The sequence below is a fragment of the Branchiostoma lanceolatum genome, chromosome 7, assembly GCF_035083965.1.
Source record: "Branchiostoma lanceolatum isolate klBraLanc5 chromosome 7, klBraLanc5.hap2, whole genome shotgun sequence".
Taxonomy (NCBI): Eukaryota; Metazoa; Chordata; class Leptocardii; order Amphioxiformes; family Branchiostomatidae; genus Branchiostoma; species Branchiostoma lanceolatum.
Window position 1 is genome coordinate 17,534,512 of NC_089728.1, and position 27,584 is coordinate 17,562,095.

A 27,584-nucleotide genomic window follows, 5' to 3' on the forward strand; every position below is an offset into this window, starting at 1 on the left:
CTGACCTTCTGGGGTCAATGACCTCACGGTCAACCAGAAAAAGGCACTAGGTAACAAAAGCAATATCAGGGCCCAAAATATGCAAATAAATTCTAAAACAAATGCTGAAATCTTTATGGTAATGACATTTATTAACACCATTTAGCACATTTGCGTAATAATATATAACTTCATAATTTGAGCATTTTAAACCACGCAAAAAGCCAATGTCCCCACAGTTTTATTTTTCTTTTACTATTCTTTCGGTGATTGACCTATGGGAAGACTATCCAGCGACCCATCCCCTGAATATGATGCAATCAAAAGAGAGAATGTATTTTAACAGACCGAAACGTTTAACATATATTATATCATTACGCCATTTACGTTCATATATTCTTGTGATTATAGTTTTCAGAATAGAATAGAATAGACTAGTTTAGTACCCATTGTATTAATTGCACTGTCATTCTTGCCATACATTGTGCCATGTACAATTGTCGAGCAATAAAGTTCATTCATTCATTAAAATAACCTAGCGAGCGTTGACCCCGTCCTGTGTTTACAGAACGTGGAAGTTCAGTACAGTGAGGTTTCACATCACAACGACGTCATATTTTTGCATCATGGACGTCGCTATAATTGTGATAGTGTTGTTTGAAGTAATCATGTATAGAAATGATTAGATAAATTGACTTTCAAAATCCGATTTTTTGGCGCCTAATATTGCTTGGATTTCCTTTAATAATCATGCGCAAATCATACACATATGTCAGTCCTTTTGGTGTAAAATCCAACATAACTTTTCAAACAACTTTATGTGCCAAAGACCGCGTGGGAAAGGATTACGTCATTTGGTTTCTTCTTTTTTCGTTTTTTTAGTGACATCAAAGGCGAGATTATCTTACCCAATCACGTCACGTGGAACAAAAGCTCCATTTACAAATCTTTCAACGTCCATTAGAGAGATTTACGTTATGAATCAAAGGCTTCTAAATATAGTACTGTTTAATATTACATGGTAATCGGATAGATAACCTTTATTAAGTTATCGATTACCTTTTATTGGTGGGTTGACTGAAGTTGCTTAATTCAGCTAGTTATTAAACTATATTTTTTATGATTTTTCTCTGACTTTTTCTTCTGGAACATAATATATGAATCAGCAATTACATTCTCCCTCCCCTCAAGTTGTTTAAAATGTGCAAAACAATTGATTTAGAAACACTAACTGTAGTACGTACGTACATAAAATTTTATATATACTGGTTAGCTAGCATTCTCATTTTATAGATGTCAAGATTCTTATTTGTTTTCATATGTGTGCAAGCTTCCTTGTCGCTACAGAAGCTTTCTAATCTAGTTATTCTTTCATTCTAATTTCATTTGTTATAGCCGGTATAGCTAAAAGCTAGCATTCTCATATTCCTAAGTTATTAGGGGAGGCCCGAGAAAACCGGTATGTGTTTCTGGCCTCTTCTGCTTACTTTTTTTACTGCTGTTGTTATGCGATTTAATGTCTTTATATATGTGAATAATAGCATCTTATGTGAATGAACAATAATGGTTAGTTACAAATGAATAACAGTACAAAACGAAAGCTTAACATCGGCCAATACAAAAGACAAGTAACATTACATGTTACACACAAACCGCTGTGTCACCATCTCCAAGCAGATATAGAAAAGTAAAATCGTACTATTAAAAATCCCGCTACTCTCGGAGCTTGAGAAACGTTACAACTTTGCCTCTTTACATCTGCTTGGAGATTATCATCAACACAACTTCTTGCTCCGTCGCGTGTCGTGGCGTCATAAATATTTAACATCCGCGCCGATGTAGACGGAATCTATCTTAGATATTGATCAAACGGGGGCTAGGAGGAGGATTGTGATCCTGTCAGTGATGTCGTGAGGCTTCACACGTCATTGGCTTATCACATGATGCTGGGTAATGATGCGGGGGATCTCAACCAATCAGAGGCAGTGTTAGATATCAAAGCCAGGCTGGTACCGTGAGCAGCTGTATTTGTGTGTAGATGACGCTGGGCGCCTGTATCTGATGGTTTTGCGTTACATTCAGGTAAGTATGGGTATTGGCATTTTTGTGCGGGATTTTGTGCTCTAGTTTATCTATCTGTGCTGTCCATCTAACAGATAGGATGCATCTTGCCCTCTCCATCAGAATATTAGTACCGTCTACATTTGCCTGCGATCGCTGACTGTGTATCACGTTATAATGCCTAGCTGTTAGACTCGCGGATAGCGCATATATACAGTATTGACCATACTGTTACATGGTACTATAATGATAGAATAAAATAAGCTGCCGTTGTTTGAGCTGGTCTTAGAGACCTAGCATTGTTTCTAGGAAGAAATGTTTGTCAGTTTGCATTTGGTAACCAGTTGTGGTAGATTCCTCTATGATATATGTGTCATCTTCTAGTATAATTTTCCCCACTACGGGGCCTCTATCCTTAACTAGTAACGTGCTGTCGTGTACTGCCAATTCTCTGTAATTGTTCTATACTGATCTTGAAGCTGTGGCATGGTATAGTAGCTAGACATGTATTATTCTTATCAATAGCACATGAAAAAAATGGCACATATATATAGCCTGAGTACCATCCTCCGTAGTGACCGCTGGCTCAATGCTATGGTTAGCAAGCGACACTGAGCATTGAGCCGGCGGTCACTATGGAGGATGGTACTCAGGCACACATATATATATATATTGAGAGGTGATAAGCACAGTTGTTTCAAATATGTCTCTTATACAAATATATCTCTACTTCAAATACTACGCAGACGAATGAATGACTCTGAACCTATCGACTATAGAAGTAAACTGATCTTAAAACCATTCGATCAAAGCCATTGTTAATATGTTTTTATTGTGGCCGAAAATCACTATGTTCAAAACAAAAATATGAACGAAATAGAAAAACCTTCCAAGTACGTGTATTAACGTGTACGTGTTATGATACACGTGTCGTGGTCAACTACATCAGTATTGCATGATAGAAAGATTGACTGATTAAGATAAGCTTTTATCGCTTGTAATCGCATTGGCAACCGGATTGTCTTTTCATTAAGACATTATAGAGATTTTATGCGAAGATCAAAGTGTCCGGCGCCAGCTTTGATGTGTAGACGTGAGGGTAGCTATAGGTATCTGTTTTGATGTACCCGAATCGGCGGCTGTAGACTGATGCCCACATGCATGATGTATAGGTGTTTGTTTACTTGAATGTATATACCTGAATCGGCGGCTGTAGGTTGACTTACATGTAGATGTGTAGGTGTTTGTTTGAATGTATATACCTGCCGAATCGGCGGCTGTAGTCTGACCTGCATGTAGATGTGTAGGAATTTGTTTAAACGTAAATACCTGAATCGGCGGCTGTAGGCTGACCTACATGTAGATGTGTACGTGTTTGTTTACTTGTTCCCAAATCGACAGGCTGAGCTGTACTAGTATGTAGATATGTAGGTGTTTGTTTGAATGTATATACCTGAATCGGTTTGAATGTATATACCTGAATCGGCGGCTGTAGGCTGACCTATTTTTAGATGTGAAAGTGTTTGTTTCATATCTAGTGTACCTGTATTTGCTACACGTAACGCATTACAAGTAACAAAGTAAAGTTTATTGCACAACAAATGTAACAGGTACATGAAAATTGTATTTTCAATTATAATTTCCCAAATGATTCCTGTTGGCCTTTCCAATTGGCCTTTCTAAATTTATCACTAAGTTAGCTGATATCATAAGACGGTCTGTCATGCTTCTATGGTTTTGCTGTCTGCTCTATTTAGCGACTACTGACAGCCGCGTAATAGGGGTGAGTGAGGTGAGGATCGTAATGGTGAGATATTCAGGGTTGAGTGCTCACCCTCTGAAAGACCTTTCTTGGGTCACAAAGCAAGGCAATACTTCTTCACGTATTTCACATTCAGACCTTTTATTCTAGGGAACGCATTTGCTTTCTCGTTTTAGTAACCAGTAAGTGATGTACATGTTAACCTTCATTAACATTAATCCGCCGGGTTACATTAGTCACTTTGTAAAACAGTGGGTTTGAGAGATTTCTAGTGCAGCACTCCCCATGTATGCACATTTTAGATATACAGGAGTGCATTGCTAGTACACTGGGGGACGTTGGGTTAATTGGGGATCTGTTTGGACGTATCATTTTCATTGTGGCGGAGCTATATATTTTGTTGGATTTATACTAATAGACGTTACATGGGGAACTGAATGTAATTCTATTAGCATTTCTCCGATTCTGTATAGGGGTACTATGGAGTGGCCCGCCTGGTTCACAATCAATTCAAGCTGCGCCATCATACATGGACACCGTTTTGTCCTTTAATACATGCACGTTCAATACATATCAGGCTAAGGTTACATTACTCAAGTAGCAATTGTTGCTTTGGGATGGCTGCTGACTGTAAAGGTGATTATGCTTACAGAAAGAACCAGCGTGTTCAGATGTGTGAAAATGAATCATCACTTTTATTGATCATACGTCTTTTGGCAATGACGACGCATTCATGTACCAGAATTAACGGGGCAATACACGAAATATTGCAGCAAAATTAGGGATTATAAGGGTTGCATTTGGAACGGATAATGTACACGCTAAACACCAGCTTTGTAGGATTCCATATTATCAATTATTAATTGATGTCTTACAGGAATGAGACTTTATTGAGCTGTAAAAGTTTTCAGATTGAAAGTTGTCATCTACTTTCCATGCAATCATGATATGTATACATATATTTGCATTTTGTCCAGTATATTTGACTAACCATGCATGTTCCATTCTCCACAGTAGTTATCCCCATAAGAGCCAACCGGCGGCATCTCTTACATTGACTAATGCATCTAGAAGGCGAAGAGGAACAGAAACAACAAGCACAGCCGTACTATAGGTCTCACCAAGGAGGTCTCACACAGGTCTTACAATGGCACCAGAACACTAGTACTGTAACAAGTAACTGAAACAGAGGTTACCAGCCGGTAGATAAACTTTAAGATTCCAGAGGAGATTAAAACATCTTTACGGTCTGCAATGGAAGGCTCTGGCTTCGTGGAGGCCTTGCAAGCTTCTGATTTTACGGAAGCCATGTTCCTGCCGCGATACGAGAACAACCCGGACAACAAGAACAGCATCTTGGGCGATGAACAAGCCCTGGTCCAACACACCAGCTTCGCCTCCATGTTGGGGAGGGTCATAGGCCTGCTGCAGTATGTAGGGCTCATCGGTAACATCATGGTCAGTGTTTTTCTTTTCTTTTAACCTTGGTAATGTACATGTATACCTCCGTCATACCGCATGAAATTCGAGCAGCCGACGAATCTAGCCTCTACCAAGCTCCACAGGCCGCTGGAAAATTAGCCAGATAGACAAACAATATGCCAGAGGAGTTAGTCCGCCAAAGAAGTTACAAACTGTAATCAACTGTAACGTCATTGACGGATCAACTCCCCTGGTATGTTATCCGTCTATCTGGCCAATTTCTACGATTTTTGAAGGGACCTGTGGAGCCTGGTAGAGGCTAGACGAATCTGCGCGATCTCTTTTATAACATTTTCGGCAATAATACGATTATCTCAATTATCGCGCTGTCAATGTTCACAGGTCCCAGAACCCCCGTCCAATGTGACGGGGCTGATTTTGAAGTTCAAAATACTGTTTTGGATGGTTTTAAAATTCGGCGACCTTCCGGCGATCTACAAATACGGCCGAAGCTCGTCGACAGGGGCTTTAAGAGTATTTATTTCACACAAGGGCTGCCTTTAACCACAGTGTGTACAAATCGTTGGCTAAAGATTCGTTGCATGTCTTTGAGTCTTTTCAAAACTTTTCCTCAGCGAGAATCATACTGCAACATTCAAAGATGCAGAAACTACGTTGAGTGATGGAACCGTCAGTCTATAGTATTGCTTTTATTCATACGGAGACTTGTTCATTAGGAGAATGTATTAGTGGTGAGCTGGGCAAGTTTCCAGAATCTATACTTATCGGAAAGACGCACATATACCTCACCAGACGATGGCATTAAAATCAATTGGAACAATAATGTTACCACAATGTAGCTACTAGATTAAATCTATACGTACGACGGTTTGAACCTTGTTCTGTCATGGATCTTGCAGCTTCTGCTTTACCTGTTGCTACGCTGATGATTGTTGCTTCATTTCCCTTTGGTTGTAACGGTACTAACACTGTCGACATGCCATATAGTTATGGTTCACAATGTCACAACTGTAGAATTTTTTGGGACGATCTTGCTCAATGCAAGGCCGTAGGGGGCCACTTCTTTAAGCATTGAACTAATTGACGTGATTGGTTTAAACATTGCAACACCATTACAAAGGGCTCTTTGCGACCTCTTACTTTGCAAGAAGTTGCTACTGGGCTCTTGAATTAGGCAATTTTTCTATTTCTGAAAATAGGCCAAAATCTAGCATGACTAAATCGCGCTCCTAGCGGCCGGCCCGACGGTTACCGCTCCCTCGGCGGTTATTAACCTCCTCCAGCGAGAGATTGTGCAAACACAGGCTAGGCCCAAATCTATCAGCGTTTATGACATTCAATAGAGTGTGGCCCAATGACTAATGGTGTACCGACGTCTACAGGTCCTGTTCTTCTGTATCCAGCGGGTCGCCCCCAGCATGGGCCGGGCGGGGATTATCAACCTGGCTGTGGCAGACGTCATGCAGTCAGCGGTCAAGTACGACTGACCTTTCATCATCATCATCATGTTTTATAATCATAATACACTGAAATTTAGTGTACCACAAAGACATTTTTGGCAGGAAGTTGTATTCTTTATGGGTTAGATTAATACTACTGCGTGACCGTTAATCTTTCAGTACTCTGCTGCCCCAAACCCACTGTTTTTCGAAGTGGCGGATTTATGTAGCCCAGGGGGTTAATGACTGACGAATACCTTTATTGTACGTTTTTGCTCTTACAAGCTAAGTGCAGGTCATGGTGATAAAGCAGTGGAATAATAACAGTGATATTAAAAACGGGATATTCTAATACATCTTAAGACTACTGTTAGGTTCATTCCTTCTCGCTTCTTGATACAGTTGTAGATGCATGAACATATGGAGCCTATAATACATGGTTTGTCTAGTTCTATAAGGAATACGAATGTTTCTGTGCTATTCAAATGTTGAAAAATAGGAAACTCATCTAGTATACAATAAATGTTAATGGAGGTTAGATTCCAAGGAAAGTGCCTGTTTCAATGTATAATACAATCCTTGTGATCATCTTACTGTTAAGAAAACTAGAACCCACTCATTGTAGAAAATGTGGGTCGTTTCGTCTTCCACTGCTTCCAAAAAAGAAGTCAAACCCAAGAAGCTTCGATTGCATTCCGTAGCAGTTCCTAGAATAGTCACTTGTTCCACTTGTCACCTTTGTTAACTTGCACTGTCTGTATACTTTTTCTATTTATTGTTTCATGTTGCAATTAGCCCTCGGGCAAGAACTTGTAAATAAAACTCAATTATCAATTATTTCTAGTATCGCGGTGCTCATGCGTACTTCCCTGGTCCCCAACCCCGAGGAAAGCGAGCCCCTGTTCCACATGGAGACCTTCGGGTGCGACTTCCTGGCGTGGTTCCGACTTTACACGGGGTCATCAAGTAACCACTTCTCCACAGCCATGGCTGTCATACAGGTGAGGCAGGTCATTATGTCAGGCAGAAAGAGGTGTGAAAATCGTCACGTTCATAAGTGTATGTGCTTCCTTTATTTCTTTTAGAAAAGACGAAGTAGATATGCAAACATGTGTAAGCATACGTAAGTAAAGGGAAACAGAATTATGAAAGATTGACATGCACGTCACGAACTATAAATCTGTTTTTCGATATATGTGTCAATTTATCATCATCACATTTTTTTTACACTTCATCATTCTAGACTATCGCCATTGTCAAGGTGTCCAGAGGGGGGCATCCTCGCCCCGCTAACTGGAAGGTTATCACTTTCGTATTGGTGTGGGTGATCAATCTAGCGATCACCCTCCCCCCGCTTGTGAAACTGTGGGGAGCCTTCACGTATTTCAAGGACATCGGCCATTGCTACATCAGCTTCGATGCAGACGACTCAAAAACTCGGCTGGACTGGGGGTACATCATCTTCTTCATGCTGACGCAATACATTTGCCCAGTCGCTGTTCTCGTGGCCTGTTACGTCACAACGTTTTGCACCATCTACTGTCACGGCTACATGCGGACACTCTCGCGCAAGCGCAGTGGGCTGGAGGAAGAAGAGAACCAGGATAGGTCCATCATGATCAAGACCTTCTTCGCTCTGACGCTGTTCCATTACATCGTGTCCCTCCCCCTGGAGATCATCAGGATCGGCGTGTTCTTCACGGATATCGGCGTGGCTAACGATGTTCTGTACATCACAACTCTCATCTCGTACTTATCGAACTGTAAGGCACCCATGGTGCTCCCCATCGTCAGGAGGTAAGGATTTCATTTGTAAACGTGACCATTTAACAATCTCTGTTTTCCAATCATTTATCAAAATACCTCTACCAGCTATCGACTCTGAGACAAATAGCCTTGAATCCATTAATTGTGACATATACAAGCACATTCTTCAGCTAACGTAGAGCATTAGAGTCTACTAGAGTCTAGTGGGAGAACTCGAAACCCGTCAGGAAACAACCAACAGAATACTCCTGTCCTTGGTGCTGAAATAATGTTATTGCCTATGCTTAAAACTGTTTGAACGGATGGGCGATTTCTACGTAAAGTGTAAAGAAGATCACCCCTCCCAACGTAATTATCTAACATTTTGAGATATCTTTTAATTTCCTCCGGATAAACTTTGTGGAAAAAAAGGTGCTACAGGTACGAGGACGACGCTTTTTCAAAAACAGTGTTAGCTAGTTGTGCAATGCAAGATCCAAGCACATCGGATCACCCTGTAGCCCACTCGTCTAGTTAAGTGTGTTGGGTTCTTTTACGTTCAGAGGTTTACGCTTGTTACCTTTACCTTTTTTTTACAGGTTCGAGTACCCCTCGACCCTGACCGGTGGTTCGGTCCGCCACCACAACGTGGAAGTGTACGTCACGCCGGGCACCTCACGTGACGGTGACGACGAGGCGTCTGTGGGAGCGGGGTCCCACGCCAGCCCCGACCCGTCTCCGGCCCGCTCTATGCCGAACGGGCGCGCCTCGCCTGCAGCTGCAGGGCCCACTTTCGTCAGGGAGGGGCGGCCGCCTAGCGCCCTGACGAACGGGGGGCCCGCAATGACACCCATCCCGAGGGTCAACGCCAGGAAAAACCCGCTGCCTGATTTGTGATGTGTTCCGAAGACCTTCAGGTTATGCTTCGGTCACAATAGGAAAAAGGGGCCCCGACGGGTAGTTTACGGGCTTTTTTTTACACTTCAGGGCTTGACCCCTACGTGGCCCAGTGGGACACCCTACGGCTACCGGGCTACTCGTAGTATTTTGGGGGCACGGCCGGACCCCGGGATGTTTTTAACTAGGAGTTAAAATCAACCCGGGACCCGGTAACAAATAGGGGCCGTAGGCTAATCGTGACAATACCGAGAGGTACCCCCGGTATCCGGCAGTCCACCGGGACAAATCGTTTGTGGCTTCGGGGCCCGGCCGGGGCTACACCCTCTACGGGCGCCGGTGCAAATGTGACCGTAGCATAACTGTTCTTAAGTAGCACAACATTTGCATTGTACACCGTTAGTGTGTCAGAGTTACACTTGAAAGAATTGAAAGAAATTCAATGACCCTTGCGTAAAAATCAATCAAGTAGTTAATGATACAATTTACCAATCCATGATACGACTGAAGAATGGGATTAATACTTGACCATTTACTCAACAAAAATGGATCTGAATATTAAGTATTCTAAAGCAATTTGAAAATATGTTATTTAGGGAAAAAATATGTAAGCATGAGGGCGGAATGTGAAGGTTTTCGCAAATCAGAAAATATGGATATGTGTTAATATTTGACTTAGAAACTTGGATTTGAACAACGATTCAAGTTGAAGGTCATTTCTCTGTGTCATTCCACTTGAAATTTCCTATATTGGGAGTAAGCCGACAAAATCGCATTTTGACTGATTCATAATTGATGATAAGAATATCGGATTATAACCGTAGTTTCAGGTCATCGACTTGGGTGAATACCGTTGGTAAAATAGATGTACTAAAACTTAAATTAGTAGGGGAAATATCAGGCTCATGTAGCAGATCTCAGCAGTCAAAATTGCCGCAAAGTTACCTTCACCATGGAAATATGTCACTTTTTTTCTTAATGACTGTATATTTTCTGTATCGTCCAACTGACTAGCTAAACTAGACAGTCTATCAAGATCGAGCCGACTGATAAATAAGATAGTCTGCACGCACGATAATCAAAGTAGTAACGATTGAAAATAGTCGAATGGATGCAAAATTAGACAGTATCTTAAAATCATGTAACTATATGATATATATCAATAGTGATATGATGTACATAGTGTAACAAAATATACATCCTTTAGATTCCACGAGTCTTATTGTAAGTAAAGTTATGAAGATGCTTGTGTTACTCTAGGTATGTGCTTACTGTGTAAAGACATTTACTTCGGTAAGAAATATCAAATGAATGCGACATTTTTTCCTGATAATTCTTTACTTGGAAAACGTTACTGGTACAGCTTCGTCACGTTTAGAATTATTTCAAAATGATATCAACATACGTATTGTAATACATGATACCTACTAGTAGGTACGTTGATGAAGGTTAGACATCCAGGTAATAAGATACGCCAAATGACAGTTACTCAAGCAACTGGATAAAAGTTTGAAACAGACGTTTCAGACAGCATCTGCTGATACCTACGGTCTTAGATTCCTCTGTTAGAAGTAATGAAGACGTAGCTCACTTTTCTAATCTTGTGACAGAAAGGTAGTGCATTGTATCTTGCTAGGATGTGTTAATAAGAGTGAATTCGGATAACATAATTCGTGTTCAACGACTGTAAATGTTACGGCTATGCAAAGGACGAACACAATTCTAGCATATAGTTTTAGTCCAGTAGCATGATATGAAAGAATTCATGGTAGTATAAACCTTGATGACATAAAGTGACTATTATATAGAATTATATGAAGGAATGCAATGATGTTGTGCCTCTCTTAGAACATCAACTCACTTATACGTACTTACAAGTTATAAAGTGTAATCATTTCAGTAAGAATTGCACTTTTTATCCATACATAGTTATACATGATCCTACACAGGCTTATGTTTGAATGTGTCTATATGGCTTAACTAGTAAACAAGTGTTTATTCATCAACACAGGGTAACCTTTAGAACTCTAGTGAAATAATCCTCTTACAACAATGTAAATGGATGCACAAGATAATGTTCTTGACTGAAGTAAATTTGAACATACTAGTAGATAGACTAACAAGCAAGAAACACAAGAATTCAAGCTACAATCCATGACCAGTTATCGAAGAGGTGCCTTTCTATAGCCGGAATGTATAAAACAATATATATATCATTACGTCTAGAATATACGAAGGTTGGCATATGTATAGAATTACATAATCAAAGTTGAATATTTCACTGTGTGGTATATTCTTCATTGGTATGCATTACAGCACAATATCAAATACAAATGCATATTTTAACACTTGTGTAAATATACTATCACATATGAATAAATGCAATACTTCACATTGCGAAACTACAACGTTTCTTTGTGACCAATAAAAAAGGTAGTTAAATTTTATTCAATGGTTCACTTGTCGATTGTTGAAAGAAGAACATCAACAAAATTTCAAATCAACTTAAATAAAACATTTTGCTTGTATATCTTGGTAGAATAAAGTGGAAACATGGCCAAACTTAAAACGATCTTAAGAATGTCTTACATTCACATATGTATAGAAAAATATATACAGCACACTCATGATGATATAAAGCTGGAAGTACTTGGAAGTTATGAGATATGTAAGAATTTACATAAATTAGATGCTTTACAAGCATGTTTTACGCACTTAGCTGCATTTGGTACTTTGTTTCACACAGGCTAAATATGACATACTTTTACTTTTAGTTAGCTCTCATAGCACGTCAATAGACAAAATTTACAACTGAACATTTTTTTTCTTCTAACACTTGACATAAAATTGTGTTAGACAGTAATTAAGACATTTCTTCATATACTCTTCTTATCTATGCATATACATCTGTTAAGATACTTTGGAGAAAAAACATTAATCTCCAAGCAGATCTCCACGGTGGCAAAATCGTATCAACCAGCCAGAGAAGCTCCAGTAAGCCAGAGAAGCTCCAGTCAGCCAGAGAAGCTCCAGCCAGCCAGAGAAGCTCTAGTTCACGGTGGCTGACTGGAGCTTCTCTGGCTGACTGGAGCTTCTCTGGCTGACTGGAGCTTCTCTGGCTGACTGATACGATTTTACCACTGTGGAGATCTGCTTGGAGATTAAAAAAACAACAGCACTCTAGTGCTCGGCTCAGCGTGGAATGTCCTTTCAAAGAGAAACTTAGTTCCCTAGCTTCATATTGCACATTATTATTGGAGAGAAGTCTTCTATGCTTTAGGCCTTTCACTGCTCAATTAGCACAGCATATATAATCCAGTCATTCCGATTGGTTTGCAAAGGTAGGTGCGCCTGCACCTGTTTTGTCCTTTGACTATCACGTTGTGACAAACCAAAATAAACAAATAAGCGAAGCCAGGCTAGCCTTTTTCGCTAACAGTCTGAAGTAGCCGTTTGGCACCCAATTCCCTATTGGTTACAGAGTTAGGCAGCAGGGAGAAGGTTAACCAGATTCAGTGGGGCTTGTCAAGGGTCATTAGAAATGTAACCTCCGCTGCAGACGTCTGATTTCTGTCCGTGTGCGCTACAATCAGGTCCCGGCAAACAATCAGAAAACTGAGCATGGTCTGCAACGAAAGCTACCGAAATGAAAAGATCAGCATTTGAGAGGCCGGTAGTCAGTGAGACTAGGCCGTCACCTGCATCGATGAAGGTTAGACATCCAGGTAATGAGATACGCAAGATAACAGTTACTCAAGCAACTGGATAGAATTCACAAACGGTCCGACGTTTTAGGTAGCATCCACTACCTTTCGTAAGTGTCAATGAGTGAGATCTTTCGTTCAGCAGGGTTTTTAACTAGGCTTCACCTCGATACACGAAAATTCTCTACAGGCCAGCCACTGTTTATTATATCAAGTCGACCCATGGAGTTAGATAGACTACGTAGGCTGGACATGATCTAGCAATTAACACCTTTTGCATTACCCTGCTAAATCGTAATTGGCAAGCCGATACTCAAAAGTGTCGGATTAAGGTTGCGTCGGATTAAGGTTCAGTGCTGTTATATCAAGTCGACCCATGGAGTCAGACAGACTACGTAGGCTGGATATATGATCTAGCATCCGGATCCTGAACCGGATCCGGACCCGCTAGCTGCTTCAGCTCCCCGGGGGGATCCGCTTGCTGCCGAGGTTGGAGGGGACTCCGTCTGCGGGGTGTTCCCCCCGGGCTTGGGGAGGAGATCCCGGTACAGCTGTAAAGCACAGGGGGTGATGAGCAGATCTCCCTGCACGGGGAGGGGCGAGATCTCCTTCCAGTCTTTATCCAAGTCGATATCGTAACTATAGCAACGCGACAGGTGCGGGCCGAACGCGTACATGACGCGTCCGTGCATGAAGAAGGAGTAGTTCGGGTGGTGGCCGGGCACGGGTGCGAGCACGCGTGACGTCATCCAGGCGGACCTGACGTCATCGTAGGCCACGGACGAACCACAGGGGTGGATGAGGTGGATGAGGTTCCGGGTCACAGTGCAGACGGGGCGGTCGCAGGTGGGGTGGAGCTCCACTGGGGGTTCCCTCTGGCAAGCCAGGCTCCACTGGTCTCTTCTGACGTCATAGATCTCCACCGTACTGGTGTTGAAGTAACTAGAATACAAATATGCCTTAGTATGGTATAAACAATGGATAAGGGCCCGTTCACACTTGTGCATATATTCAAGCCCGCATAAGTTGCGTATTGACATTTTTTGGTTTAGATAAAGTTTGCGACCAAAGAAATAATTTTTGCACAACGATGGGTCAGAGTTAAAAACAACATCTTCCCCAGCCCCACAAACTGTCAAACTTTACCTTAACCAAAGAAATGTTAATACGCAACTCTTGCGGACTTGTTTTTTTTTAAGTTTTTTTATTTATTTTTTTGTATTCATTTTGCAAAATAACAAATCAACACAGTAATTATGCAATAAGGCAACACATATACCACGGATCCAAAGCAAAAGTATGACACAACAAACTAATAAAAGAACAGAATCAAAATAATACCAGCAAAAAATGTGCCAGCCAACTAACACAACTTGCTTTAGAACGAGCCCTAAGGCAGCATAATAAGTACAAGAAAATAATGTAGGAACTAGTAGCATTTGATCAAATATGTATGTAGAAGTTGTAGCCATCCTCACCTACTGTTCCTACCCAGCAGGACAAACAGTCTGTCTCCCTTCCTCGCGAACTGGTGGTAGAACCTGGGCTCTGTCATGGGGGCAATCGTGGTCCACTCATCTCTCCCGGGGTCGTATCTGAAGCCATAAAATAAACGTGTCATGTGAGTAGGTGGGCTGCTGATAGCAATCGTTTGATGCCCTTTTTCCACAGCCCAATCTGTAACCGCAAAATCTATTAGAACTCGAGAATACTGAAAAATGGCCAGGCCATCTAGAGCAGAGCCCATCAGCCTTCACTGTACGGGGACGGGGGGTGATACCAACTTCCGGACACCTCTTTGACGTCAGATTTCTGTACGTTCACATGTTAGTGAATGTGGCATTTTTAAATACAAGCGCATTTGACTAAATGTTAAACAACCTCTCAATGGGACTGAGACTGACAGAGAGAGAGTGAGAGAGACAGAGAGAGAGAGACAGGGAGAGGGAGAGAAAGACAGGGACAGAGAGAACCACTCAAAATTGTAAATCGAGTTATAAAACATGCAGCCCTGACCCCTGACCTTTCCACAGATGGCAGGACGCGCGTGTGATCCGTGATACCACCGGAGACGTACAGCTGTCCGTCAAACTCTGCGACTGCGCAGTGGTAGCGCCCCACGCTCATGGAGGCGATGGGGTACCAGGCGTTCTTCTGCAGGTCGAACCGCTCAGCGGAGCGCAGCACGTTTCCGGCGTGGTCCATCCCACCTGGAGACAACGGAAAAACACGTCACTTCCGTTAGGAAAAGACGGTTGATTTACACTCAGACCATTAATCTACAATCCACGTACACAGTGGTTTTAGAATTGTTATTTCAAGCCCCGGTTACACATAGCCGAACATGGCTCACCATTGGTTGTCTGGTGGTCGGGACTGGACTCCAGTCCCGACCACCAGACAACCAATGGTGGCGGTAGGTTGGGAGCAGTCTGACCAGTTTCAAATTTGACTCCCAAACACATCCTGGCCACTACTGACTTACTCCCAACCCCCAGACAACCCATTCCAGATCTGCCGTCCACAGCCGAACATTAGGCTGGCGCAGCCAAACACCAACCGACCTAGCTCCCGAACCACTTCCAACCATGGTTGGGGGAAGGTCGGAAGGCCATGTTCGGCTATGTGTAACCGGGGCTTCGGGCACCAATAGGACCACTATCAAGAATGTTACGCTTTCATTGGCGTTTGATTACTTGTTGGAATATCTATTATCAGTATGAATATGATTTTGGCAACCCTTTGGATCCCGATCCGGCTCCCACTTTAGGAATTTTTATCATTTTTCAAATCACTTTTTGGAAAAAACGGCAAGCCGTCTGTAATTTTCGCTAAAAATTGCTACTAAATGAGGTTTTGAAACAGTCAAGTTTCGACTGTTTCAAAAACTTATCCAGTTACTTGAGTAACTGTCATTTGGCGTATCTTATTACCTGGATGTCTAACATTTATCAACGCATCTGTACTTTTCCTTAACATGCACATAGGACATCTATGACTTGGAGATCAAATTTAGGGGGGCATTTTTCAGCAGTAGAATTTTAAGAAGACAAAACTATGCTAGCTTGATGTCTAACATTTATCAACGCATCTGTAATTTTGCACATATGACGTCTATAACTTGGAGATCAAATTTAGGGGGCATTTTTCAGCAGTAGAATTTTAAGAAGACAAAACTATGCTAGCTTGATGTCTAACATTTATCAACGCATCTGTAATTTTGCACATATGACGTCTATAACTTGGAGATCAAATTTAGGGGGCATTTTTCAGCAGTAGAATTTTAAGAAGACAAAACTATGCTAGCTTGATGTCTAACATTTATCAACGCATCTGTAATTTTGCACATATGACGTCTATAACTTGGAGATCAAATTTAGGGGGCATTTTTCAGCAGTAGAATTTTAAGAAGACAAAACTATGCTATAACCAACGGAAAACACATCGATTATAATTAAGGCTATCGTACCTATGGAATAGATAGCCCCCTCTAGCGCTATAGCACAGTGGTTGATCCTCGGCGTCAGCGTCGGTGGCCATGGGAACCAGTGGCCGTCGTCAGGCATGTAGCACATGGTCATGTTGACGCCGTACTCGTACCAGGACGCCGGCGTCTTCCCGCACTGCAGCACGATGACGTCACGCGTCAGGTTGCACGCCCGGGGCTGCGCTGACGCCGACAGCCGCATGGCGGCGCGCCTGTCCGGTAACAGGTGGTACAGTTTGACTTCTTCCACCAACGCTTTGCAGTCGGTGGACTGGGCGAGGAGCGGGTTTTTGTCCAGGCTGTCGTGTATGTAGTACGGAGAGAGTTGTGGGAGTCGGATGAGGGCCAGCACACGGGCTAGGTGGGCAACCCGCTTGTCCGGGTCTGCAGCCGCCCATCTTAGAACCTGCAGAAACAAGTCAAGTTAAGAAATATTAAGGAATTAAACTGATACTCACGACTAAAATATTGCAGCTTGAGTAGCTTTCGGGTGGCATCCACCACTCCTTCATCAGCTCTGAGTTGGGTTGTCACGTGACCTACGAGAGGTCACTAGGTCACGTGACACGAGAGTATTGTAGATGGGGGGGGAGACAGTGGCGGCCTTGGTCGCGGTTCAAAGAGGGGGACCGGGATCTTATGTGTACGGCTTCTTTAACCCCCCGCTCGAACCACCGGCTCCCTCTGTCAAGTATGGAGACGTTCTGTTCAAGTTTGTGTCAAGTTTGTTCAAGTCAAGTTAAGTCAAAGTTTATCATGACAAACGTATATTGAGTCGTGTATATTTCAGGGCAGAGAAAGCGATCTGGTAGAATCCCATATTCTGTCTTTCGAACGACAGTCGAAGGTTTTCAACTTCGATTCATGTCACTTTACGATCATTGGATAGACATAAAATCTAGGATTCATAAATGTGAAACCACCCTACCATCCTAGCATCTCTAAAAGCAGAATCGGACCAATCGGTGCTTCTGCGCATGCCACATCGCAATCTCTAAAGCCATTTGCCACTTTTTTACGATTATCGTTGTTACTATTGTCATCGTCACTATTAGTTTAAAAACCGTTATACCTATCATATCTGTACTGTTATTCACTTACATGACCTTATTTTCACACACTACATATTGTGACGCCATTAAAACAGGCCTACTACGAGATTGTCTTGTCGCTCGCGTCCAAAATCACGTTTCCGCCAGATTATGCTCTCGCAAGAGCAGATATCAAAATGGCGCCGTAGTTGGAAAGGGGTCTAGTACAAGACGCATTAGTGTTTTTCCCTAGCCTTCAAAACAGGCTTATCGGACGGGAAGTCTTTTAGAACTCTATCTTTGACAGTTGCACACAATTTTTAGGTTGCTATTAGCGGCCAATGTTGTAGAAAACTGGACCAATTAAAACACGGTAGCAGTCAGAGAATACTACGTATCTCAGGTAAAACTGAGACGTCGCCAAAAAACGCAAATCATGAATCCAAACGCCGACCGCAGATACTGTTTATGGGGACTAGCTTTTCCCCCTGGGCGTTAGGCGGCAGACATCACGCGCTGTAATCAAACCACGTACGGTATTACGGCTTACCTTTCACTGACATTTGAAACGACCTTTGTCGGACAGAAAATTGCACAAACTGAATTTGAATTTGACACAGGGATATTCCCTGGCGATTTATAATGTGCGTGATATGGTCTATTGTGAACTACTGCACGGGATATAGGACTCGAAATGAACACATGCGACATGTCGATGCTCTATATATAGCGTCCATCGTAAACTTCCTGATTTCCACAAAATTGCAAATGCCTTTTTGCGTTGAATCTCCAAGCAGATGTGGGGTGGAAAATCGCATTTTCAGCCCGTCGCACAGCACGAAAATCGATCGGCCGATGAGTCTGCGAGCTCTAAATGGCAGTATTTTCGGCAGTAATACCCCCATTCCACTCGGACGGCGCTCTCGCCGCGCGCTCTCTGCGACCTAAAATTTAACAGGGCGCTCAACAGATTTCATAGATGCAAAACGAATCTTTTTACGCTTCATGTGTTTTCTTGTCTTTTGAATCATACTTTTGCATGTTGCATGATATTCCAATTATGAAATCAAGGGTTACACAGGTCCGATTTAGGTCGCAGCGAGAGCGCAGCATGATCGCCGTCTAGTGGAATGGTCTAATACGATCTCTCGACTATCGTGAAGTTTTTAGGGATTTTCTTCGGCCGATGTTCACAGCTCATCTAGCCCCTTTAGATATATGATAGGGTAGATTTCTATGCGGAAAACATGCGCGGCCCTCTGCCAATTTCAAAACCTTCTGGTGACCAACAAATACGGCCCAAGCTCGTCAACTGTGTGACACTGTAGCCTCTACCATGCTCCGCGGATGGCTGGGAAAGATAGTAGAAATTGGCCAAATAGAATGAATAGTATGCTAAAGGAGTCGGCTACGGAGAGAGGGTCCAATATGTCATCCGTAACTTCTAGTTAGCGGACTAACTTCTCTGGCATGTTATCCGTCTATTCGGCCAATTGCTACGATCTTTCCAGCGACCTGTGGAGCCTGGTAGAGGCTATGACAGCGGGGCTTTTCTAACATTCCTGAGTAAGCAGATGTTGGGTAGAAGGATTATAATAAAAATAAAAAAACAATTAAAAAAAACGGCCGGTCAGGAAACGTCACGAAATTTCACACCAAACGTCTGCTTGGAGATTCGTTTCGGTAACAATCGGAAAACAGTACTACGTGATCAGAAAAACAACGATATCAAAACGCGCTGTACAGCCTCAGGTTATTGTCTATTTTTATCACAGTGTGGAATGACAAAAGACAGACCAATCAGCCAGCCGACAGCAAAGCAAACCTTCAACAAACAGCTCCGTAACGGCGCCATATATTCTTGGCTTCAAAACACATCCGCGGCCTTGGTAGTGTAAACAGATCGATGATAAAGGCATTTGGCCGAAGCCAAGCCATCAATTCAACGTACCACTTTGAGCCAGATAAATGTGCATTAGAGAAGAACTAATGAGTAGCGTGTCGCAGTGGGGAAATGTCGGGATGATAGGGGCGTGATATAGACCAATCACGGGCTTGCATTTGATAATCAGGTCAGCAACGATTAGCCTGTATTTACACAAGCTCTCGGCCGGAGGTTACTGTCTAGGGGGATGGCGGTTTCAGGCCGGCTGGCCACTAGGAGCGCGATTCGTCAGGCTAAGCAACGATGGACGAAAATCAAGGGGCGTGGTATACACCAATCACGGGCTTGTATTTGTTAATCAGGTCAGCAATGTCAGCGTTGAAAGATCAGACCAGAATGCTTTTAAAAGCCCCAGATACAAGACAACATGCTTCCAAACACGAACAAATCTAACGTGCTTCATTAGAAACGGAACGGGGAAAACAAAAAGGTGACCCGGACATGTGGTCGCTGTGGAGGCTTTAGACGATCGAAAACATCGTCCGATTTAATATTTTTGTATCCAAGAAAGATGCAAACTTCGCAGCCTTGCTCCTTTTATGATCAAACTACCTCACATGAGCAGAAGTGTCATTACAAAGGTCCCCATACTTTTATCGTGTTCATTATACTTGAATAGCTTTGTACTGCATCAATGAAAAGTATTGGGGCGCATAGCTAATATGCAGTTGCCTTTCACCATGCGTAATACAGCGACGTTTTAATCGATATGGTTTAGTTTTCAACCCATCGTTTGCTATATCGTGGGCGTGAATTTCCCATTCCTCTACAATGGATATGGATTTAATGACTGTACACTAATGCAACATTCAATACTCAATGCATTAAGTTGTCTTACATAACAGATAGGCGTGCTGGACATGTTTTGTTGTGCTAAGGCATTTGACTATGACTTTAATGCGGATAGGGCCAATATCTTCGATTTTTAGCTAGCTTCGTTGCGTTGTGTCAGTGAGGCAGGCTATACGGAAGGCGTGTTTAGTGTTACTGTATGTAAAATATAGGGACGTCACGTACCACACGTAAGCACTTAGCTGCAACAAGCTAGACGAATTATCCAGTGGGACAGCATTGATTTATTTTTTCCTAGTGGGCCTCTTACATCCTAGAGAAAAACCCAAGGCTGGCAAAAAGGGTAACATCTAGATCTATCAACATTAATCCGCCGGGTTACATAAATCCGCCACTTTGAAAAACAGTGCGTTTGAGAGATCTCTAGAGCAGCACCCCCCAGGTATGCACAGTTTGAGTGCATTATACTGGTGGACGTTGGGTTGGAGATCTGTTTAGACGTATCTTTTCAGGGTGGCGGAATCATGTACCCTGGTAGAATTACGTTAGTAGATGTTGCTTCTATGGTTAGACGTTACATTGAATATTACGTCCATGCATTACATCCAACGTTCATGGTACAACCTAAAATATCAATATTGAAATTAAAAACGACATGTTTTACGGAACGAGAACACAAAGAAATGTGTTCTTTGATAATTGTTTAGTCCTTGAAATGCTTTTGTACTGCTAAGTACTGACAAGTGGTTTCTAATCGCTAAAGTAGTTTTTAATCGCTACGCATACCCGTAAATGTAAACAATAACATACCAGGTCACAGGCCAGGCGTTCTTCACGGATACAGATGCCCTCGTTCGTCAACAGTTCCTCTAGTTTGTTCAAAGGTAGCTCTAACACTTCGTCGTGCGTCATGACTTCTGGAAAATTAGCTAGGACGAATTTCTCCGATTTCTGTGCCAGCTCTCCGAGTCTGTATGTCTCCGCAAAGTACCTAACGCCCAGGCAGTTCGAACAATCCATATTTTTCTCAAGATAGTCCGCACAGAAAGATTTCACGTCACTCAGAAGAAGCAAGTCCGAGGAAGGAAGGATTTTGTCGACGGTGTTGTAGTCTATGGTGATGCTACCAGTGTACATGTAGTCTAGGATGGCTTCTAAGGCTATAGCACTGATGTTTTTGAGCTTGATCTCCTTCTGGCTGCCCTCGGCGAGCTGGGTTTGGAACATCGCGGCGAAGTAGTCCGAGAAGGCGGCGAGGACTGAGCGGTGGGCGGGGAAGTGTTTCCCCTCGGCCCGTAGGACCACATCGCAGAACGCCCCGGTCTTTCTCTGCTCGTTGAGCTTAGCTAGGTTGAAGCAGGCGTGCTCAGCGTAGTTGCCGTAGGTGGCAGCCCCTGGGGAGGCGTGTTCAACCCCACCCCTCGGGGGGAGATCCCGGGAGGACGGGCCCGTCGGCGCCTGTCTGTATTTGTATATTTCCTCGGCAGCCATGATGGTTGGTGCATGCCGGGAAGGATCCTAGTATCGATATGTTGACATTTCACGGTGGCTTTAAACCAATAACTATTAAACGATTTGATGTGTCTTTTCTTGATTATGTGGGGTATTTGACAATGCAAAAAATTAGTTTTATATAGTAATGGTCATTATTAACAATGATATGATAAATATGCAGTTATTATAGCCAGCAGGTGGTTATGTTTTCAATGGATCTGGTTTCACATCAGTGTCACTTTGTTGCGCACACGGACGCGCGCGCACACATACGCACACACACACACACACGCACACGCGTTCGCGCGCACGCATACACACACACGAACACACACACACGAACACACACGCGAACACACACACGAACACACGCGCGCGCGTTCGCGCGCACGCACACACACACACGAACACACACACGAACACACACACGAACACACACGCGAACACACACACGAACACACTCGCGCGCGCCTTAGGCCATGTTGATGTAACTTATATATATGGATGACATCCTCTGGGAACCCCAAAACTGGTGCGAGCGTGCGAATAAAAAAAAGGTATACCGAATGAAAGATTCTTATTTCTTTTTTTTTTCACATCTTTCTCTTCGACTTTGGAATTGACTTTGGCATTCTACGACATTAGTATCCGTTTTCCGAAACATTTTTTTTGCAATTTACGGCATACCTTTTGCAGCTCTGTTTTATTATCAACAGTATGACCGACGTTTTTTATTGGATATGGATGAAAATTGATGCGCGCGTGGTTGTCATCCATATAATCAAATAACATGGCCTTACTGACAGGATGGAAGTTGCAGAAAACTAACTAGAATGGCATCTAGTATGGAACTGTTTTGTTCCAAATGCGAAAAGTTCTCTTACCATAAGTGACAACGGACTATTCCATCACAAATATGGCTCACGTTACAATTTCTGGCTTATCTGAAATCAAATCGGTTCCTTAGCCAAATCAGATGCCAGGACCTACCAAGTTCCACCCCCCCCCCCCCCCATTCCGATGAAATATTATTACTACATTGTTCTCGAACAATGATAACCACTGAAAATTACCATAGCGACTGCCCATTGTCTAAAGTCTTGACCGCCTTGCAGGTCGTCGCTATACTTCAGTAGCGAATCTTAAATAATCTTTTGATTAAGTTATAAAGAGAATAACTTCAGCACAATCATGGGGATGTGTGGGTCCAAGCGGCCATGCTGCGCATGCGTCCTAGATCCCTGGAAGAGGTTGAGGGCTCGGAGGAAAATTGATGTCGGAGTGAACATGAAAACGCCGGAGCGACCTCCTCGAACAGTCGACCGTAAGCAATCACAACTTCCACCCATTTCTTTTACCCCTTTCCGATGTTACTTTAAAGGCAACCAAAGCAATATTTGGGACCAAAAATGAAAATAAAGAAAATGATGAAATCTTTATTGTAGTGACATTTACTAACAATGTCCGGCACATTTGCGTAATAACTTCACATTTTGAGCATTTTAAATCGTGCAAAAACATGCCATACAAAGATCCCCTTAGTTTCGCGAACCTACAAAAACCCCGGCGACGATTTCCAGTGAGTTCTCATATAACAACGAAGTCATATGTTTGCATCATGGATGTCGCTATACATTGTGATAGTGTTGTTTGAACTAATCATGTATAGAAATGAATAAATAAATTGACTTTCAAAATCCCATTTTTCGGATCATAATATTGCTTGGGTTGCCTTTAAGGACTAGGCCCTGATTGATATAAAGAGTTGCTCTTGGCTTATCTCCAAGCAGATGTAAGGGTGTAGGATTAGTAACTTTTTCTGGCTGCGGACTCTTACAATATAAATAGTATCATGTCATACCCGGGTGGTCGTGAAAAATGTCCAAGCATATCTTCCATAGAAGAACTTCTACCGAACCTTCGAATGACGTTAACATTGCTATGTTTACGTAGGCGAAACTTCAATGTCATGATCATGGGTGGCTGAAAAAAAGCCTTGCGGGCAAGTCGAGTCCGTCATGCGTTGTAAATAAGGAGTAATAAAACGTTGTATAGGTAATTAATCTAACGGAACTCTTTAATTACGTTCCTTACAATTATACAGTGCGACAACAGCTCTTTTCGAACCCTAACGATCGGATAGGCAAGAGATCGTGCGTTATAAAGTTACCTTATAATTTATATATTTCATATGAATTTTGCTTTGATACCTACGGTATATCTTATATTACTTTGTTATTTTTTGGCTTTGCCTTCAGTATTTGTTTGACTGTATCTGTTTGATTGTATTTTGTTATATCCTTTGTTTCGATGACGACACTAGTACTAACATAAGCCACCAGCTTGAGTTAGTCGTCTTCAAGTCCTGTAATTAAATGTCATTAAAAAAACACGATCGGGCGTTAGAATTCATGTTTTTACAATACATAGTGTTTAAGGACACGATTTCTATTCAACTTCTTGCCCATTTCGCTGTGAAAAGTGCGTTTTCTCGGGCAAATATGACGTGCATATGTAGCGACAAGTCATGGGGATCCTGCATTAGCCTCTACCAGGCTCCAGACGTGGCTGGAAAGAGTAGAAGTCAGCCAAATAGACAGATAACATATTAGTGAAGTTGGCCAGCCGGTATACACAGTTTGCCATATCGGAATTTCTGGCCGATTTCTTCTCTTTCCAGCCACTCTGAAAGAGTAGAAATCGGCCAAATAGACAGATAACATACCAGAGAAGTTAACCAGCCGATATATACAGTTTGCCATATCGGGATTTCTGGCCGATTTCTACTACTTCCAGCCCAGTAACTTCTATCTGGAGCCTGGCTAATACTGCATCACGACTCGATTCCAGGCCCCCCGGGAGTCAGATCTCCGACTCGCCCGCGGGGATACGGGACCATACCGGGTCAAAAATGAAAATAATTCTAAAATCTCTCATTTCTTTTGTCTAGTTTTTGTCTAGATTACGCTCCGATTAACCTTTAACACACTGAGGGTAGCCGCTTGGCACGCCATTCTCTATTGGTTACGTTAGGCAGCAGGAAAGGTTAAAACGGGATACGGGTGTGGTATACGGTCATCAGAAAACTTTACAATCTTCTACCCCAAAGCGCTGGACATGTTCAGAGTGACTCCTTTAGTTTCACAATATGTAAAAAAGTTGATTTTTTTCTTACTGACTATTGAACCACCTGCAGGTGTACTCTTTGTGGCACCCGGCCTGTTACCTGAACCCAAGGAGGTTAACCTCCTTGCCGAACCTGAGTCGGCAGAGCCGGACCTGTTAGCTGAGTCGTCAGATCAAAAGATCATTTCTCAGCAGGCTACAGAGGAGCCGGACCAAGAAGAGACCAAATCCGACTCGTCAGACTCAGAGGATAGTACAGGGCCCAGTTGCAAGGGTGAGGCGCCAGCTGAGAAGCCAAGGCCCAGTCGGTCCATGAGACTGATCTTTGTACAAGAGGCACCATCAGACTGCACAGTAAGGTAAGCTCCCACTGACTCATCGTTTAAGTTTTATCGCAAGGTGAAGAGCTATCCCATCGTCCGTACGGTCCTTCCAACAAAGATCAACAAAAAGTTCAATCCAGAGCGGTAAAGGCTGAAGGGCCCAAAGTCCTGACGATTCCAGGTCTGCTTCACTGTATTGATTTGATTGATAACCCTTTCTTGACCAATAAAAAAAGGTTGTATGGCAATACATGTATTTAGAAAGTATATATACGTAGGCAGTGTAAGGAAGTGGAAAGTCAGAACTAACGATAGTCCTTACCCTCATTATTATTTTTTTATTCAAAGAAACATGAAATATTACAAAGAAATGGACGAAGATAAAGTGACGGCGGACTCAAGTTGTACACAACTTATATTCTCACCGCCATTGTAGAAAATAGAATATTTTACAAGACACTAAAACTCTAAAACTTGAATGTGAATGGTAAATTACTCATGAATCTTTTTGCTTATGATAATACAGGACGGTTGGAAGGAAGGGGACCGTCTAGTCCGATGCCTTCAGCGAGCTGTGGAACATCGCGGCGATCGAAGTAGTCCGAGAGGGCGGCGAGGACGGAGCGGTGGGCGGGGAAGTGTTTCCCCTCGTCCCGTAGGACCACATCGCACCACCGTCTTTTTCTGTCGCTGAGTTTAGCTCAGCGTAGTTGCCGAATAAGTATGTGGCAGTCCCTGCATGGGGAGGCGTGCCGTTTAGCCCCACCCCTCGTGCTGAGATCCCGGGAGGACGGGACAGTCGGCGCCTGGCCTGTCTGTTGCATCTTATCTTGGCAGCCGGAATTCCGGAAATAAAGCCTTAAAAATCAGTATTACTGTATCTGTGTCTATTGTTTATTGCTTGAAAGACCTCCATGAGTCCCCGAGTGTATGTTTAGTAGAAAACTGACGCGCCTTCGTATTAATTCGGTGATTAATTAGACAATTATTGATTACGCTCTAACATGTGATTTACGGTTGACATGAGGTTTCCCACTACTACTAGCCTCTTAACTTATGATTGTTACCGTCCACGAAAATGGAATTTAGTAGTCTAGAGAGATTCCGAAGACGCAGAAGTAACTTGTATGTGATATCGTTTCTTCTTTTTTTTGCTACGTTTTGTTTCCATTTGAGGTCCGACCGCATTCACTGCCCGTTCAGTAATCGTTTGTACAAAACTAAAAGCATGTTGCATCTTATGTTACTTTAAAAATCAGGTCCGGTACTGGGCCTGATCCCCTAGACTCACACCGGACCTGAATTTTCTATACCGGTACCCTCCCCTAATATATACTGTCGATTAAATAAAATGGTAATATGTCGACAAGACGATAAGTGACAACGGACTATTCCGTCACAAATATGACCTACGTTACCAGCGTCTTAAAAATGACTTTTGTTTTATCTGAATTCAAATCAGTTTAGCCAAATCCAATGCCATAATCTACCAAGTTCACCCCACACCCCCAGTCCGATGAAATAGAACAATCCAAACAATTGTTTTATTACTACGTTGTTCTCGAACAATGATTACCACTGAAAATCACCATAGCGACAACTCCATTGTCTATAGTCTTGACACGGTGTTAAGCGTGTATTTGTTGAGTTCGCGATTCAAGTGATCTTTTGGTCAAATTTAGAGAATATATATATCATGGGTTTGAGTGAATCAAAACGAGGGTGCTGTGGTTGTGTGCTGGCCCCTTGGAAACGGCTGAAGAGGAATTCTGTTGGAGTTATGGAAACTTCGGAGTGGTCTCCTCGACCAGTACCACCACCAGGTGAGAAAAATTATTTCTATTCTCCCTTTTCCGATCTAAAGAACCGCGCCCAATCTTCAATGATGACAGAAACATTAATAAGCTGTTAACAACTTGTCAGCATCTTTATTCAAAGAATATAACTAGGTTCCTACCGCCAAACTCCCTTGGCCTTGCTATCAAAACTCCCGGCCCTCCTGAAAAATTATCCGTTGCATGTTAGTAACGCTGTTCCAATGTGTCACTTTGGTCATGTTTGGTGTTGCATGAGCGAGGCTATTAGGTTAGGAGATCAGTCCCAAAATAAGCATAGACTTGGTGTAGATTTATATCAGTACAGTACCGGTACTTCATGATCCGGTATTTTGGACCTGTACCTAATCGATTTTCACGATACAGTACCGGTACACAGTACCGGTACGCATCACTAGTAGGGAAGTATAATAAAACGGCCACAATCTTCCCACAATCTTCCTACCAACCTCTGCTAGGTGGGGATAGCAGACAAAAAACGAGGCATATAATAAAGCGGTCACAACATTCCCCACCAACC

At 42.7% G+C, this 27,584-nt stretch overlaps 3 protein-coding genes across 3 annotated transcripts; 2 read left to right on the plus strand and 1 right to left on the minus strand.

Moving 5' to 3' along the window:
- The first annotated feature begins 5,032 nt into the window (after nucleotides 1-5,032).
- LOC136437964 (melanopsin-like) lies at nucleotides 5,033-11,601 on the plus strand. Its single transcript, XM_066432569.1, has 5 exons — nucleotides 5,033-5,260; nucleotides 6,628-6,722; nucleotides 7,529-7,685; nucleotides 7,928-8,481; nucleotides 9,030-11,601. Exons 1-5 carry the CDS (start codon nucleotides 5,057-5,059, stop codon nucleotides 9,325-9,327), a joined length of 1,308 nt encoding a protein of 435 aa, XP_066288666.1. The 5' UTR covers nucleotides 5,033-5,056; the 3' UTR covers nucleotides 9,328-11,601.
- On the minus strand, nucleotides 11,048-21,800 carry LOC136437963 (kelch-like protein 12). Its single transcript, XM_066432568.1, has 5 exons — nucleotides 21,097-21,800; nucleotides 16,501-16,924; nucleotides 15,055-15,241; nucleotides 14,510-14,626; nucleotides 11,048-13,973 (listed from the first exon to the last, which is right to left on the minus strand). Exons 1-5 carry the CDS (start codon nucleotides 21,775-21,777, stop codon nucleotides 13,445-13,447), a joined length of 1,938 nt encoding a protein of 645 aa, XP_066288665.1. The 5' UTR covers nucleotides 21,778-21,800; the 3' UTR covers nucleotides 11,048-13,444.
- A 1,063-nt stretch (nucleotides 21,801-22,863) lies between these two features.
- LOC136438574 (uncharacterized) lies at nucleotides 22,864-26,098 on the plus strand. Its single transcript, XM_066433429.1, has 3 exons — nucleotides 22,864-23,104; nucleotides 24,977-25,265; nucleotides 25,756-26,098. The coding sequence occupies exons 1-3, from the start codon at nucleotides 22,972-22,974 to the stop codon at nucleotides 25,781-25,783; spliced, it is 450 nt and encodes a 149-aa protein (XP_066289526.1). The 5' UTR covers nucleotides 22,864-22,971; the 3' UTR covers nucleotides 25,784-26,098.
- Nucleotides 26,099-27,584: the final 1,486 nt, after the last annotated feature.

Bases quoted from the DNA above. Each gene is read 5' to 3' on its own strand.
- LOC136437964 (XM_066432569.1), top strand. From the start codon at position 5,057: ATGGAAGGCTCTGGCTTCGTGGAGGCCTTGCAAGCTTCTGATTTTACG. The intron at 5,261-6,627 runs GTCAGTGTTTTT...CGACGTCTACAG, and splicing joins GGCTCATCGGTAACATCATG to GTCCTGTTCTTCTGTATCCA. The intron at 7,686-7,927 runs GTGAGGCAGGTC...TCATCATTCTAG, and splicing joins CAGCCATGGCTGTCATACAG to ACTATCGCCATTGTCAAGGT.
- LOC136437963 (XM_066432568.1), bottom strand. From the start codon at position 21,777: ATGGCTGCCGAGGAAATATACAAATACAGACAGGCGCCGACGGGCCCG. The intron at 16,925-21,096 runs GTATGTTATTGT...TTGTTTCTGCAG, and splicing joins AACGCCTGGCCTGTGACCTG to GTTCTAAGATGGGCGGCTGC. The intron at 15,242-16,500 runs GTACGATAGCCT...CGTTGTCTCCAG, and splicing joins GGGGGCTATCTATTCCATAG to GTGGGATGGACCACGCCGGA.
- LOC136438574 (XM_066433429.1), top strand. From the start codon at position 22,972: ATGGGGATGTGTGGGTCCAAGCGGCCATGCTGCGCATGCGTCCTAGAT. The intron at 23,105-24,976 runs GTAAGCAATCAC...AACCACCTGCAG, and splicing joins ACCTCCTCGAACAGTCGACC to GTGTACTCTTTGTGGCACCC. The intron at 25,266-25,755 runs GTAAGCTCCCAC...ATGATAATACAG, and splicing joins CCATCAGACTGCACAGTAAG to GACGGTTGGAAGGAAGGGGA.